General features: G+C 37.4%; 1 protein-coding gene across 3 annotated transcripts in view; it reads left to right on the top strand.

Moving 5' to 3' along the window:
- ROCK2 (Rho associated coiled-coil containing protein kinase 2) overlaps positions 1-15,606 on the top strand; it is a 102,992-nt gene that overhangs the window by 31,714 nt on the left and 55,672 nt on the right. For all 3 annotated transcript variants that reach the window (XM_082047780.1, XM_082047781.1, XM_082047782.1), the window contains exon 2: positions 13,199-13,280. In XM_082047780.1, the coding sequence (XP_081903906.1) occupies positions 13,199-13,280 (82 nt within the window). The remainder of the gene's footprint in view (positions 1-13,198; positions 13,281-15,606) is intronic.

The following is a 15,606-nucleotide window of genomic DNA, read 5'->3' as shown; positions in this document are numbered from 1 at the left end:
CCTTCATACCCCATCATTGCCAGGATCTGGATCCACTGTTGTGTGCGAGGATGTACATCTGTGTATATTCTGGTTTTCTAGGGGTAATGCAATTCTAAATGCTTCCCAGTTTAAGAGAAACAAGTTTAATCACAGTCATTCAGATATTTAGCTGCGTCTTTATTCTTGGCATAGGATGCGTTACAGTAAAGTGACATAATATGCTTGTTTTATTATAATCTTGTATGGCATTTAAATATCTCACAAACACTTATAAGATGACGTTATCTTCTTGTTAAAGCAAAACTGAGGTGGTGTGTATTGACACAAAAAGTGTTTATTCATTATGGTTTGTTCAAGCTGCAATAGTTCAGAGTTTTTTCCTGTATGTCTAGTATTATGTAACATTTAGCTTATTTTTAAATGCAGTTCCCTCTGATATAACTTGCAATTAGCATTAAGAGCTTCTGCAAATTGAGCCATAAAGCAGAAGGTATAACAACACCCGCTGACTAGAAGTTATGGCAAGATAAACAGTTCAGAGCTGTTATTTTCCCCAGTTTGTGGTGAACTGTGGTAGAGATTTTCAATTTTGTAATGAGTTCTTCTGCTAGCAACTTCTAAAACAAGGTTCTGCACTTCCCTTGGTGTCTTTTAAACCTTATCTTACATGGATTTTAGTGACTAAACAAGTAGCTATTCTTTCATGACTAAATTAATTTATTGATGAAATAGCTGAAAAATCCTTCAGAAGAAATTTTCTCCTTTCTTCTGTGGCCCTTTGTACCCTCTTCTCCTCTAAAAAGGCCGAAGATCTCAACAAGGCCTACCTGCAGCTCTGGGGAGCAGCTGTTAGCGATGTCAGTCCTGGCTGATCTTGTAGGTGAAATAGCTAATTAATATAGATTTATGCACTGAACAGACTTCTTGCTTGGGGATTTAAAAAACGAGAAATTACAGGAGCAGGTGGCAATAGAGTCTTGCTTCTTCAGGCTTCCCAAAGTCAGTCTCGCAAAATCTGCGGAGAGGAAGGTCCTGTCCACCACACTTCTTTGTTACTTCTTTACAGTACAGAAATTCCTTATTTAAGGACTGTCTTTATCTTCCACTAGACCAGAAGTTTTTGGACTTGTCCATATAAAAACTGATTTCAGTGCTGCTGAAGGTCAAAGGTAACTGTAGCAGCACAGAATGGTTCAGCTTTGAAGGCCTCAGGAGGTCATGTAGGTTCAACCCCTGCTCAAGGCAGCTGCTTCATGTCTGTCCTGAGTGTGAACCCATCTCTTGTGCAGAACAGACAGTTTGGTGGGTCTCACAGCCAGGGGAGGGTTGGGTTTGTGTTGTTGTTGGTGTTGGTGTTTTTTTTTTTCTTTCCCTATTTCAGCAATAGGAGGTTTTTCCAAATTATTTCAGACAACAATCTCTTTGTTCCAGAGAAGAACATGGGAGATCAAGATCAAGCACTTCTAGTTGGACTTGTCAGGAAATCCAACATGTTCCTTTCCAGTCCTAGCGGCTGAGGCTAGTGACCTCTTAGATACCTTTTTATTATTGAAGATGGTGCAAAAACTTCAATTGTTTGATAATACTTCATTAACATGGATTTTACGTATTAATTTTAGTCAATCTCTAGAAGCATATGTATTGAATTTCAGCAGAAATCATCTAGAAAAGTTCTTGTTCTGCTTTAAAGCCTAAAATGTTTTTGTAACCTTTACATGTTTTAACATATTTACATGAAGGCTTTTTTATGGGAAACTGCATTACTTGTTTGAGAGACAGTTAATAGTGAATTTGCCTGCAGTCTGGGGTCATAGGGGAAATTTACTTCTAGAGTGCGTGTTGGACTGCAGAACAGTGTATTGCAATGTGTTTGTTTCAAACACTAAATGAATGAAATGTTATGTATTTATGAATTACGCTCTGTGAACACAGTGTTCTACGAAACTACCTAAAAAGCATTTCTCCAAACAGTTTCCATAAAAACTTTTTTTTCAAGTTTTATGCCCTTTTTGTCAAGAATAAAGAAGTTCTGTGTTAACTAAGATTGTGAGTAGATATCATTACTTTCTAGAACATCAGTTAGACTTAAAAATAAGACTCCAATTTCAATAAAATATTGTATACTAATTAAATAACTTAAAAATATTTTGACAGTGAAGGAAATTATTTACATCCCTTTCTGTGAGAAAGCCATTTTTAGGGCTGCTTAGCCTTTTTATTTTTCAATTAAAATAATCTTATCAATCAATAATATATATATTTTATTGCAAAAATAAAAACTTGTTTTCCCGATATAGATACTCTTCTGCCCCATTTATTTTAGATATTGATGATTGGTATAAATGGATATATGTATTCATTTGTTTAAATTCCATAATTTTCCAAATAGACCAAAAGTAGTTTAAAGTCTTTTGACTCATCATTACTTAATTTTTTTCCCTTTTTTTTTTTTTCCCCCCCATATCTGTTAAATCTTTCTTGCTGTCTCTTACCTGCAAGCTCCCCTTCTTCCAGCAATCATTGTCCACAAAACATGCCCATGTCTTACTATGTGAAGAGGAGCTAAATGGTAGGACTCTATTTTGAGTATTTCTATTCAAATTGAATTGTTTCTCCCTGGAGTAGAACCAGTGCCTTTCCCTGCTAGTGTATGGATCAGTGCATCCTGATACCTCATGGATTAGTCTTGATATATTGAACTTAAATAAAATTAAAAAAAAATCAATCCGTAGCAATAAGTGTTTTGAATTTCTCCATACTGTATCCTAATTCTGTATTCAGAAGTTAGATGCTCTTTTGATTGCTTCAGTTTTATTCATCACTTTAACTGGAAATATGAGATCATGGGATGGTGGTGGAATACAGCACTTACATTTTACGAAATACATGATGCAGCTGATTAGAATATGCTGTTGATATCAAATTTGAAGTTATGCAGGTGATAACATGATAGGCAGGCTATTATTTATTGGCTTAGAAATGTTCTAAGGAAAGATTTTAAACAGTTGCTGATATTTTTGGTACATGGAATTTTTGTAATAATTTGTTCTGAACAAGTGATTGGAAAAAAACAAGTCATTACTTCTAGTCAATCATACTTTCACAGGAGGAGGATGCTAGATGATACCTTTATTTTCCTTTCAAACCTTGTTGTTTGCAATTCCAGTTACTGTAAAACTGATTGTTAGAATCTTTATTATTTACTCTAAGTATTATTTTTTAGTTATTAGATTGTGTTCTTGCATCTTACTAATCCAGGACTGCTAATTGTACAAATATGTAAGGCAACTATTTGCATTATATGAAGTTATATATAAGAAATATATTTATCCAGAAATAAACTCACAGTGGAATCAAGGGATAAATGACTGAGGGTGTAATGGCTACTTGCTGGAACTAACTTTACAGGCGAAACTGTTTGAGGCTACAAGAAGATAATTAGGACAATTTTCATGATACAGAAGCAAGACTCTTATTTAATAGGAAACAAGGATGGCCTTGTGGTCAAAACATGATGTCAAGAATAGACCATAAATCTGTCTCCTACCTCAACCACAGAAGAGCTTGCTGACCTTTTATCTGCGTTCCTGGTGTTACTTCTAATTCCTGCAGCCGTAGCCTTTGAAAGTCCTGATTAGGAAGGGAGAAATTAGTTAAAAGCTGTGTCTTGCATTCATATTTTTAGGAAGCAGTAGGTAATTCCACTTTTTCAGGGTGTCAGAGAAACAATTCCAGGCATGGTTTTGTTTTCTGTGTATTTTGTATATAGTACGTTTAGTATTCTGCTTGATTGTTTGGGAAATCTTCATCCGAGCTGGAGCCTGAGTGGCTTGTTGAGGGAGAGTAACAGTCAGAATGACCAGACTGGCTTGGCTCTCTTGCTAAAGAGCTGAGCTTGTTATTAAAGGCCTTGGAGACTTCCGATTAATAGGAAATTATCTCTAGTGTTATTTTTACAGGTTCGCAATACTGGGCTTCGGTGAACATTGTTGTTTTTTTTTTTTTTTTTGGAAGCAACATGATCTCTAAAATAAAAGGTAGCTAAAGAACCTGGAAATGTACAGTGACTTCAGATGGAAGCAGATGTGGTGAACTACTGAATTTTCCATGGCTACAGCTGATAACCAGCAAGACATGCAAGACCAGTTTTATTAAGGCTATTAAGAAAATAGCAACAACTGATTTGAAGGGCAAAATGGGCATTTTTTAAAAATGGTTAAGTGTTAATACATTGTTTTATTAAAGTGAATATTATTGTAGAGAATAAGTTGCATATTCACAGCTGTTGGCTTACTCCTCTTCCTCAGTTCTCTCTGGCTTAATTTAATGCTTTTGTGTATTTCTTCAGCTGTTTTATGAAGAGTTTCCAAGTAGGCTTCAAAGGACTTTAAGAGATCACTAGTAAAGTCCTCTTCCCAGAGGTAGGATCCACAGCTCAATCTACTGTAATAAATGTTTCTCTAACTTGTGAATCTCTTGTGAAGGTGATTTCTCACCTTCCTTGGGTAGGTATATTACGTCAATTCTTCACTATTTAGATTTTTTTCCTAATCTATAACCTGAATCTTCACTTCTAATTCAGCTATTTTTTTTTGCACTGTTTCTGGGGATGTGAGGAAATTTCCATCATGATCATTGCTCAGAACAGCTTTTTAATGTTCTGAAAGAAATTTTGCTGTCTCCTCTTAAGCTGACCTTGTTTAAGGCTAAAGTCTCTGGTCTTGACCGTCTTCCATAGAAGAAATCGCTTATCACTTTCCTGCTCTTGTTAACTTCTCTGGTTCTTTTCCAGCTTGTTTTTTGCAGTCCTGAGTACAGGGGTTCACGAAGCTGGGCACAATATTCTGCCTTAGGCTATAACAATATCAACAAATGATTTCTAACCCTTATTTAAAAAAGAACATTAGTTTTCTGTGAGGTCTTATACAATGCACCTCCTGTTTATGTATCCTAGGTTGGACTTCTGCTCTGCTATAACCCTGCATGTTTTCTATTATCTTCCTGTTTATTCATTATTCCCATTTTCATGTTCTGTGCATTTAATTTATTTCAAAATCCTATGTTAGTGGGGATTTTTCCCCTTCTTTTGTGCTTATTCTTTGAGTTGCATCTGAGTGTGGTTTTTTTTCCAGATTTTTTTCCTTCATTTTGAGATAAATTTAAATGCAATAAAAAGCATGTGCTCAGAACGCTGAGCGTGGTGTCATTTGCTGATTTTTTTTTTTTTATTTGTTCTTAAAAGATAAGTTTCATATTCTGCTTTATTGTAATAATGAAAGTATTTGGTAGAACTAGAACAGGACAAACCCAGGGGAATTTCTTTTTGACACACTTTTCCAAGTCCTGATAATTACCAATCTTGTGATAATTACCTTTTGGACATTTTCTCCGTGATTTCCTATACAGTATTTTTTTTAGTTTGCAAATGAGAATGGTGAGTCCTGTGTTTTATTACTATGTTCAGACACTTTGCTTTATTGATTACATCATATATTCTGCCAGAAATCAGTTACATGACACTATTTCATTTTTGAGAAGAATACAAAAAGACTTAAACCCTGGAGCTTACATGTTAATCTTTTAGGTCTTTACAAACTGATAAACATCTTGTTCCAACTCCCTCTCCCCAACTGTTCTGATCTGTAGTTTGGAAACTCCTCCCCCTTTTAACAGTAGTGTTTTGATTTGCCCTTTTAAGTCTGGTGTTGTTTTCTGTTCTTCTGAGTTTTCAAAATTGATTAATACAGTCTCCTTAAATATTTTAGATTTAATTTCAGTTGATCTTATTGTCCTCAGCACATTCATGTATGGTGATTTTCTTTAGGATTATTTTTTTTGTTCTTATGCCTTGTTAATATGTCTAGATATGTAACATCAAAAAAAATATTGAAGAAGGTATGAAAAACTTCAGTGCATTCTTTTATTAACTCTTAATGGACTTTTATTTTAATCATTGTTATGTAAAGTATCTTAATTTTTTTTCATCTTGTTTCTTGTAAGCTGCAACTCATTTTACACCTTTGCCTTTCTTATCTTTATTTACCTGCTTTTGCTGTTCCATAGTGTTGTTCCTTTAAGTTGTTCTTATTGCATCTTGAACAATTTTACGATTATTCTTCTGTTAGTATTTAAGCGTGAAGCTTGGTTTGGTCTGTTATCATCCTCTTGTTACAATGGAACAGTTTGGTACTGTGCCTTTCAAATAGCAACGTAAATTGTATAAAACCATTAAAACAGGCGGGTAGGATGGACTACACAAGTTGACGGTCCTTGAGTATTGCTTGTACAATGAAGAAAAATTTGCATTTATTCAATAGTAGACAATATTAAAATCATTTGAATAATTTCAGTATTTGTTTACCTCCCTATACAGAAACCAGATTGCAAGTAAAACCTGTTGTTAAGTATTTACATACTTATTTGTGGAGAGCAGCTGCTTTTAGGTTTCTAAACTGTACATACTCAATACTGGTAAAACTTAAATCTGTTAATTAATATAGAACTATTAAAGAAGTAAGAAGTAAGAGAAAAATGAATTGCAGCATATCCTAATGAACACTGAGTAGAATAAGCTTGGGAAAGTGGTGTATTTCCCTTGCACATGGCCTTTCAGGTTTTTTTTTTCATATTGTATGTTCTTACTGAGCTGTTCTCCTTGTATCCAAAGGAGCTGCTGTAATATTGAAAGAAGTAGTTGCTCAGGAAGGACCAGAATTAGTTAAGGGTCCGTTTGGCATATGGAGGAAAATAGTGGGGGTTTGATCGTGGTAAAGTCATTAAATGATGAGTTCCTTTGGGCATAGATGTAGGATGTTCTGCTTTAAAAAGGGTGTAGGTCAAGTTAGGAAAATGTGATCTAAAGTTACAGGCTTTTCTATCCTTACTTTCCTCTGCAGCGTAGTTTATTAAATTTTATTTGAGGATTTGGAAGGCTGGCAAAGGGACAGGATGAACTTTTCATAGAATCACATGGGTTTGGGTTGGAAGGGACCTTGAAAGATCATCTAGTCCAACCCCTCTGCCATGGGCAGGGGCATCTTTCAGTAGATCAGGCTTCTTAGGTTTTCCAGTTATTGCAGGATTATGAGTTGTTTCTCGTGTGTACTAAGGAAGCAACTGATGCCTGTTCAGCCATCTTACTTTTTGGTCTTGAGTTTTGCTTTTTTCTCATTATGAGAGTGAGTAATAATTCCAAGCAGCCAAAGCTCTTGTGGCACGCTGTGGAGTTTATACGTACGTATCAATGGGTTCAAATAGCTATTTTAATTTTAGAAATTAGTATCAGCACAGCATGGTTTAATTCAGTGAGGGCTGCAGTGAAATTGCCTGGCATTAGCTTGGAGGTCGTTATTGAGAAGCTACCATTATTTTTGCTTGTTACTGCCCATCTTGTCCGAGAGAAAAACATAAACATTTAGTTCCTGTACGTCGTGAACATTTCTTGCCTGTTTTTTCCTTTGGTTCATTCAGGTCTGTAAGAGTCCAAGCTGCTTGCTGGGGCAGCCAGGCCGTGTGTTGTCCCCAGAGGTGGTCGCTGCTGCCAAGATGGCCAGGAACTCTACACCAGTAGGAGAGTGTTGCAAAAATACCTAGTTTGGACTTTTCTCTTGGAGAACAATCTGTGGAGAATGCTTTAGCATGTTTGCTGGGAGCAAAAGGCTTTTGATGGGGCCAGAGCTGTCTTTGCCAACAGTGCTTTTGTTTGGAAGCTGCTATTTTTGGCCTGTTCACTTCTGAGCCTTTTGTAATGGCAGAAGGAGGAAGCGAACAGTGAAATCACTTTAATAACATATTTCCTGGTTGAAGTGACTTATCTGTGAGGCCTAGACAGAGGAGATGTCATTTCCTGGATTACTTCTCTTCAGCTTGAACAGTCTGTTTTACTGTGTAATGTTTTGACCCAGCTTCTTAATTGGAGTACAATTTTAATGTAAACTAGGCCTTTTAATGAAAATGCAAAGCTTTAAGGAAACACCTTTTGACAAAATCCTGATGTGCAAGACAAGTCTTTCATAAACTACATGTTGATATGAAGTTGAAAATCCCTGACCTAAAAATTACATTCAAGAGCTTAAAATCTTGTCTTTAAGAATTTGATAGTAAGTTTTGTTCACAGGGATAAAAAAAAAAAAAAAAAAAACAAAACCAAACCAACACTTTCTGTTCCTTGTGATGCTGATACTAATCACCTGTTTTTGATACCAACTGCAACTGACTGTCCTCAAGAGCTAGGACACTTCCACATAGTTAAGAATAGGCAGTTCTGCTTGTCTCAGATTTCTGTTCATTCATAGCTACTTGTGAAAGAAGTCCATGAAAAGGAAACAGAAAGAGGTAATAAAAAAATTGCTGTAAATATGAATCTCAGGTTTTATAGCCCAAAAAGTGGCCGTGGAATCAGAATGACATGGGGAAAAAAACAGTGACATCTGAAATAATAATATACAGCTCAGTTTATATTGGAAATTATGGTTGTTTGGATCTTGTAATCCACCTTCACTGTTGGACTGTCAGGGTTGATAACTTTATTATTTTCCCTGACTTTGTGCGTAAAATATAAGTAGTGCACGCTGTAAATGTTTTACTTGCTCAACCTCTAAAATGCATGAAAAACATTAAAATATCAGGTGACCTTGCCTCTCTTTCCCCCTCACCCGAAAATAAGAACACAAATATGCCTCATTGATTTATGTTGTCACAGAGTGCTTTTACATCTGCCTTAAAATGTCTGCCCAATTGTTAGTGATCATTAAATTATCGTTTGAACAGCAGTAAAAGAAAAATGTGAAAGGAGTGATAAATAAGGTGTTAGACTGTGAAGAAAGATTGAGTAAGAAGGTGCTCAGCTCTAGAGAAGTAGTTTTTATTTTTGAATCTGGGCAGTAAAAATGAGAACTGTCGTTAATTGGAAAAAAAAACATGCTCAGGTCCAATTGTGAAACTCTAATTGCATTAAGGGATTCTAAAGAGTAAGAAAGACTCTTGATACTGTAAATAGATACTGTGAACTACAGTCAAATGTTAATGCAGTTATATTGCAAATATATTAACATTACTATAGCTTCAGGTTCTATTTGATGTTGGAGTTAGGTGTTGTGTGTAGATTACCAGGCAATTGGAATTGAGACTTCATTGCACTGGGTGAAATTATAAAACGTGACCCAGCTGTTCTCCATCAGAACATTCCATACGGTCCTTTTCTACACGTGAAAAGGTGAAGATCCCTATTTCTGCTGATACACTGTGCTACAGAATGTGAGATATCCTTTTTTGGAAGGCAGTGTTTACTAAATAAAGGGTTTGGTATTATAGATTCTATTATGTTATTTTGCAGGAAATCACCTCAAGTCAGAGTACTTTCCGTTGGATTTGTCCAGGTCATTGGGCAGTTCCTCTGCAACCCACACAATGATTAATCCACAAGTATTTAACAACTTGGTTACTTTGGTTTAGTTTTATTGCATGTTTTGTAAAAATGTCATCATATTTAAGAATAGGTGCTAAGTTCTGAAAGGTGAGTGCGATGTCCTAGCGCATCACTCCATTATCTGTAATGGGTCTTGTGGGGACACTTGTGGTCAAGACTGAAATCATGCCTGTAAATGGTGGTTTAAAAGTAACTAATGATTGATACTGTGTCTTCTTCATTTACTTCCCTTTTTACTTATTAACACTGTTTTATGTTTCTTTTTGTAAGGAAGTTCTGAAATGTGATGTGTAAGACCTTTGCCACACAATTTGTGTTACATAGATTCAAGAGTAAAATTCCACTTTGTGTGGTGGTGGAAATATTTTAGGTGTTACATCACAGATGGGTGGAGGTTGGCAAGGACCTCTTGAGATCATCTAATCCAACCCCCCTGCTCAATGCAGGATCAGCTGGAGTAGGTTTCCTGGGACCATGTGCAGTCACGATTTGAATATCTCCACTGATGGAGACTCCTCAGCATCTCTGGGCAGCTGGTGCCAGTGTTTGGCCACCCTCACAGGAGAAAAGTGTTTTCTTGTGTTCAGGTGGAACTTAATGTGTTTTACCTTGTGCCTGTTGTCTCTTGCCCTGTCAGCAAGCACTACCCTTTTTTCATTCATTCCCATCAGGTATCACAGTATGTTTGGGGTTGGAAGGGACCTCAAAAGATCATCTAATCCAATCCCCCTGCTGGAGCAGGAACACCTAGGTGAGGTCGCACAGGAACATGTCCAGGTGGCTTTTGAATGTCTCCAGAGAAGGAGACTCCACAACCCCCCTGGGCAGCCTGTTCCAGTGCTCTGTCACCCTCACTGAGAAGAAGTTTCTTCTCAAATTTAAGTGGAACCTCTTGTGTTCCAGCTTGATCCCATTACCCCTTGTCCTATCATTGTTTGCCACCGAGAGGAGCCTGGCTCCATCCTCGTGGCACTCACCCTTTATATATTTATAAATATTAATAAGGTCACCCCTCAGTCTCCTCTTCTCCAAACTAAAGAGACCCAGCTCCCTCAGCCTTTCTTCATAAGAGAGGTGCTCCACTCCCTTAATCATCTTCGTTGCCCTACGCTGGACCCTCTCCAGCAGTTCCCTGTCCTTCTTGAACTGGGGGGCCCAGAACTGGACACAATATTCCAGATGTGGTCTCACCAGGGCGGAGTAGAGGGGAAGGAGGACCTCTCTCGATCTACTAACCACCCCCCTTCTAATACACCCCAGGATGCCATTGGCCTTCCCGGCCACAAAGGCACAGTGCTGGCTCATGGTCATCCTGTTGTCCACCAGGACCCCCAGGTCCCTTTCCCCTACACTGCTCTCTAATATGTAATTTCCCAACCTATACTGGAACCTGGGGTTGTTCCTGCCCAGATGCAGGACTCTACACTTTCCCTTGTTAAATTTCATTAGGTTATTCCCCACCCAACTCTCCAGCCTGTCCAGGTCCCGCTGGATGGGAGCAGAGCCTTCTGGCATGTCAGCCGCTCTTCCTAGCTTGGTGTCATCAGCAAACTTGCTGATAGTACACTCTGTTCCCTTGTCTAAATCGTTAATGAATATATTGAATAATATTGGCCCCAATACTGACCCCTGAAGCACTCCACTAGATACTGGCCTCCAACTAGACTCCGCACCATTGACTACCACTCTCTGGCTTCTCTCCTTAAGCCAGTTTGCAACCTACCTCACTACTCTATTGTCTAGACCACACCTCTTCAACTTAGCTGTGAGGATGCTGTGGGAGACTGTGTCAAAGGCTTTACTGAAGTCAAGGTAGACCACATCCACCGCTCTGCCATCATCCATCCACCTTCTTACATTCTCATAAAAGGCTATGAGGTTGGTCAAGCGTGACTTACCCTTGGTAAAGCCATGCTGACTGCCCCTGATAACCCTTTTATCCTTGATATGCCTTGAGATGGCACCAAGGACAAGCTGTTCCATTACTTTCCCAGGGATAGAGGTGAGGCTGACCGGTCTATAATTACCCGGGTCCTCCTTCTTGCCCTTTTTGAAGATTGGAGTGACATTTGCTTTCCTCCAATCCTCGGGCACCTCTCCCGTTTCCCAAGACTTGGCAAAGATGATGGAGAGCGGTCCAGCAATGACTTCAGCCAGCTCCCTCAGCACCCGTGGATGCATCCCATCTGGACCCATGGATTTATGGGTACTTATACATGTTGATGAGATCCCCTGCCCTGAGTCTTCTCCAGGCTGAAGAGTCCCAGCTCGCTGAGCCTCTCTCTCCTCTTAGGAGAAATACGCCAGTGCTTTAATCTTCATGGCTCCTGGCTGGACTCCGTCCAGTACATCCTTACCTTTCTTGGGGTAGAGATCGCAGTCTTCTGGGCCTAGTCTTTCAGCCAGTTTTTAATCCACTTCATTTATCTAACCCATACTTTGTCAGCTTGTCTATCATGCTTCCCAAGACAATTTAATTTGTTAGGAGGTTGAAAAAAAAAAAAGGCAGTTGAGTATCTTAATTTTGAAAATGTACTTAATCATTAATGTTTTTTGTGGTGAAAAGCAATATCTCCACAGATGAGAAAGACTTCTTTGTGTATGTATGTATTTAGGACAGTCTGGCATTCAAAATAATCTTGGACTTTGCCTTTAGCTCTGTCCAGGTACATATGTTATTAGAATGAGTATAATAATTTTAGTAATATTTGCAACTGATGATCCCTTCCCAGATGTATTAAGAAAAAAAAAAAATCAAGTCAGCAGGTTGTTAGCTATAACTGAAGTTATTAAGAAGACTGAAAAGCTGTTTAGTTCTGTTGGCTGCCTATTAATAAAAGTGATGTGGTCTCTGACTTAAATCTCTGTGATGCCCTGTCAAGAAGAAAACATTTCAGGGTTTTATTTCTAGAACAATTAACAAAGCTGCCAGTTCAGGCAGGACACTGAAGATGCTGAGTGTGATTCTGTGAATGGAATCTCTGGATCTTCTTAGTATCTGAAACTAATTTTTATTTGTCCTTGTGTAACTGGAAAGGGATTCGTGTTTTGAAGAGTGTTTTTTTTAAGTTTTTCTAGGTTGCTGAAAGGTAGAATTGAGTTAGGTCTTGTAACTATTTTTAGTTTAGATTTTGGTGATCTCATCTCTTGCCATTTGAAGCGGTCTCAGTTGTTTTCTATGGAGGCATCGATAATTGGTAGCAGAACAGCATGTGGAGTTCTGGCTTGTCTTCTGTTGAGTCACTTAAAAAAAGTAATCCAGTCTTGTGAGCTTGAATTATGTTGTGAATTGTCTTCTTTAGTTTAGATCATATCTTGCTTCCAGGAAGAAAAACGTTTAGCTTTTGTTTGAATACCCAGAATGAGAAGGTAGAGAGACTGTGATCTAAGCAATAATATGGATAATACAAACAAAGCTTTTGACTATGCAGGAAAAATATAATGGAAAGAAGTAAATCAGATTGACTGAACTAAGTATCTCAAATCAGTGTTTAATGAGTAAGATTACTTACTGGTTAAGATTAAAACTACTACTGCAGTTTAAGTCCCAGTCCCACTAATCAGTGGTAATGTATCTGTACTGTTTATAGACCAACTTGGAGCCAGTGGTGTGTGTTAGCTCCTTCACAGTGACTGCTTTATAAACATACTTGAGAGCTTGTTTGGTTTGCCTACTAGGAATGTAATGCGTGAGTTGAATAATATGTAATCAGTCTCAGTGTAGTACTTTTAAGAAAGTTGTTAATTATAATGTTAGAACTCAATTCACTTATTTTTATTTCTTTTCAGGATGGCTTGAATTCTTTGGTCCTTGATCTGGATTATCCAGCTCTGAGAAAGAACAAGAACATCGATAATTTCTTAAACAGATGTAAGTTGCCAGTGGCCCTTAAACAATGGCATTGTTGTGATCTCAGTCGTAGGGAGCTGAGTGGTCAGAAATGCATTACTGGTTTTCATTTTACTGATTTTTTTATAACTGAGCTTCTATATTCAGAAGGCTTTGGAGGACCATTTGGTACAGAGAAGTTTCATTTTGGGGAGTCATTGTATTGTTGAAAATATATTGGAAAATACTAACTCTAGGTTGTAATTTTTCCAACTACAGTTGGAAAAATCCTTTTATGTTGTTTTTTATCTTAAATGAGTGCAGTGGCATAATTTGCAAAGCACATACCAGTTATTATTCTTTATGAATTAATTACTCAAAAATGAATCATTGTATATACAGTCTTACTTAATCTAACAGAGAAGTCATCTGTTGACTTTTAGACTTTTTAGAACATTTTTGAACCTTTGTGTAAATGTTTGTGATTCCCACCACATTAATTGTATGCAGAATCTGGGAGTGTATTGAGTGTATGAAAATTGAAGTCTCTTACATCAGAGTAGCTGTATTTTGTCTTTTAAAGTGTTTTCTGTCCATGTATATAAACTATTTTTTTTTCTTCTAAAAATAATGGATTATTTGCTTTAACATGTAAGTTTTAGAGAGTAAGCCTTCTTGGAACTGTGTGTTGTAGTGAACTGATTTTGAGATACATATTTTTTAAAAATACCCAACTCCTCTTTTGATTCTTTACTGATAAGAGCTATGTGTGTCTTCCCTCCGTTTCACTGGGACTCCTTTTAATACCCACTCATGCTCCTCAGTTAAATGGTGGCTGGTATAGTCATTTGTGCTGAGTTCTTATGTTTGGAATTCAGTGCTTCCCCATGAGGTTTAGCAGAGGCCTTTACAGTTGCTGGTAAAGTCTCATTTGGAGAAGTCACTGAAAATAGAATAAGTAAGAAACAGCAGATTAGGAAGGAGAGGCATACCTTGGGATTTTTCTCAGTTTGAGTACTAAGGAATTAAAGCAGATATTTATGAAAGAAAGGGTCAGGAACAGCATTTTAAGTAATGTTGTTACCTGCAACTGTGCATTTTAAATGTAGTGAGAGCGAAAAGCCCAGTCTATGGCAAATATGAAAATTATATAAATGACAGTAACCTTTATGAGCTGTTCAAATTTGCCTTTACATTACAATACTACTTTTGCAGTAGGACAAAATTAGAAACCTTTTTCTAATCAGAAGACCAGTATCTTCTGTTATCTGGCTATTAAAAATAGCAACTATGAGAAAACAATTTAACCTTGGGAACACGTTTGGGTGTTTTGATTATTTTTTTTCCTGCAGCCCCTGAACATTCTTGCTGTCTTCCCTTTTTAGAAGGCTTTTGCTTCTTCTCCTACTCTAGGTTCCCTCCCGTTATTGTAGTAAATATTATTAAGCATCTGATGTGGCCTGCAAGCTACCAGCAGTGACAGAAAACCAAAAATATACTTTGGTATATTTATATATTATATACAATTTATATATTTATATACAATTTTTTTACTGCCTTTTTTATCAATCAGCTGACATTTTACAGTTGAAATAGCTACTAGCTAAAGAAAGTTCTGAGATGGGTTACAAAAAAAATCCACAGTAGTTAATGAAGAGTTTTCAGGGGTGCACTTCATCCTTACCTGTTGAACTTTAAAAAAGCAAGTAAGAGCTGACTATTTTGGTTCACATATAATGTGGCTGTTCATCTCTTTTGAGAGTCACCCATGTAACTTCTCTCCTGTTTCTGTACTGCCTGGAGAGAATGAAAAATAGCATGGCATATCTCCTGTAATTTACGTCTTTTTAATATATATTTTTGAAATGAGAATTTTGTAAACACTTGAAGCTGGTACTGTTTTGGCATTGCAACTGAAAGAATCAGTCCTGCCACGGCGATTTGTTTCAAAGTCCTTTCTGACACAAGTGTTGTTGTGGTTTCTTGTAAACCAGGTTGGGGAACTGAGCAGAATGAATGCAAGGAGTGGGGTGGTTAGTTTGCTTCACTGATATTTGTGCCAGCACAAAGGGAGCTGCACGGGTGCAGGAAAAACCAGGACGGCAGTTGGGTTCTTATTGGCATTGCCATTTTATGTGATTTAAAGTTGCTGAAGCCTTATCTCTTGTCATTTTGGAAACTATTCTCGGGGTAGCAAGTATCAGTGGAAATGAAGAGCGTACAGGTGCTTGTTAGCATGGATTTGGAGAAAGACTTGGCAACTAATGTAAGGATTTATGGAACAGTAAGTTGCTGCTCTCTTAGGTTAGGGAACTGTGAGTTCTTGTCTCTTCTGATTTTCTCAGCATCTGAAGAGCTATAGCAAATG

The sequence above is a fragment of the Streptopelia decaocto genome (assembly GCF_964273445.1).
Source record: "Streptopelia decaocto genome assembly, chromosome: 3".
NCBI lineage: Eukaryota > Metazoa > Chordata > Aves > Columbiformes > Columbidae > Streptopelia > Streptopelia decaocto.
The sequence above is the reverse complement of the archived record's forward strand: the minus strand, read 5'-3'. Positions and strand labels throughout refer to the sequence as shown.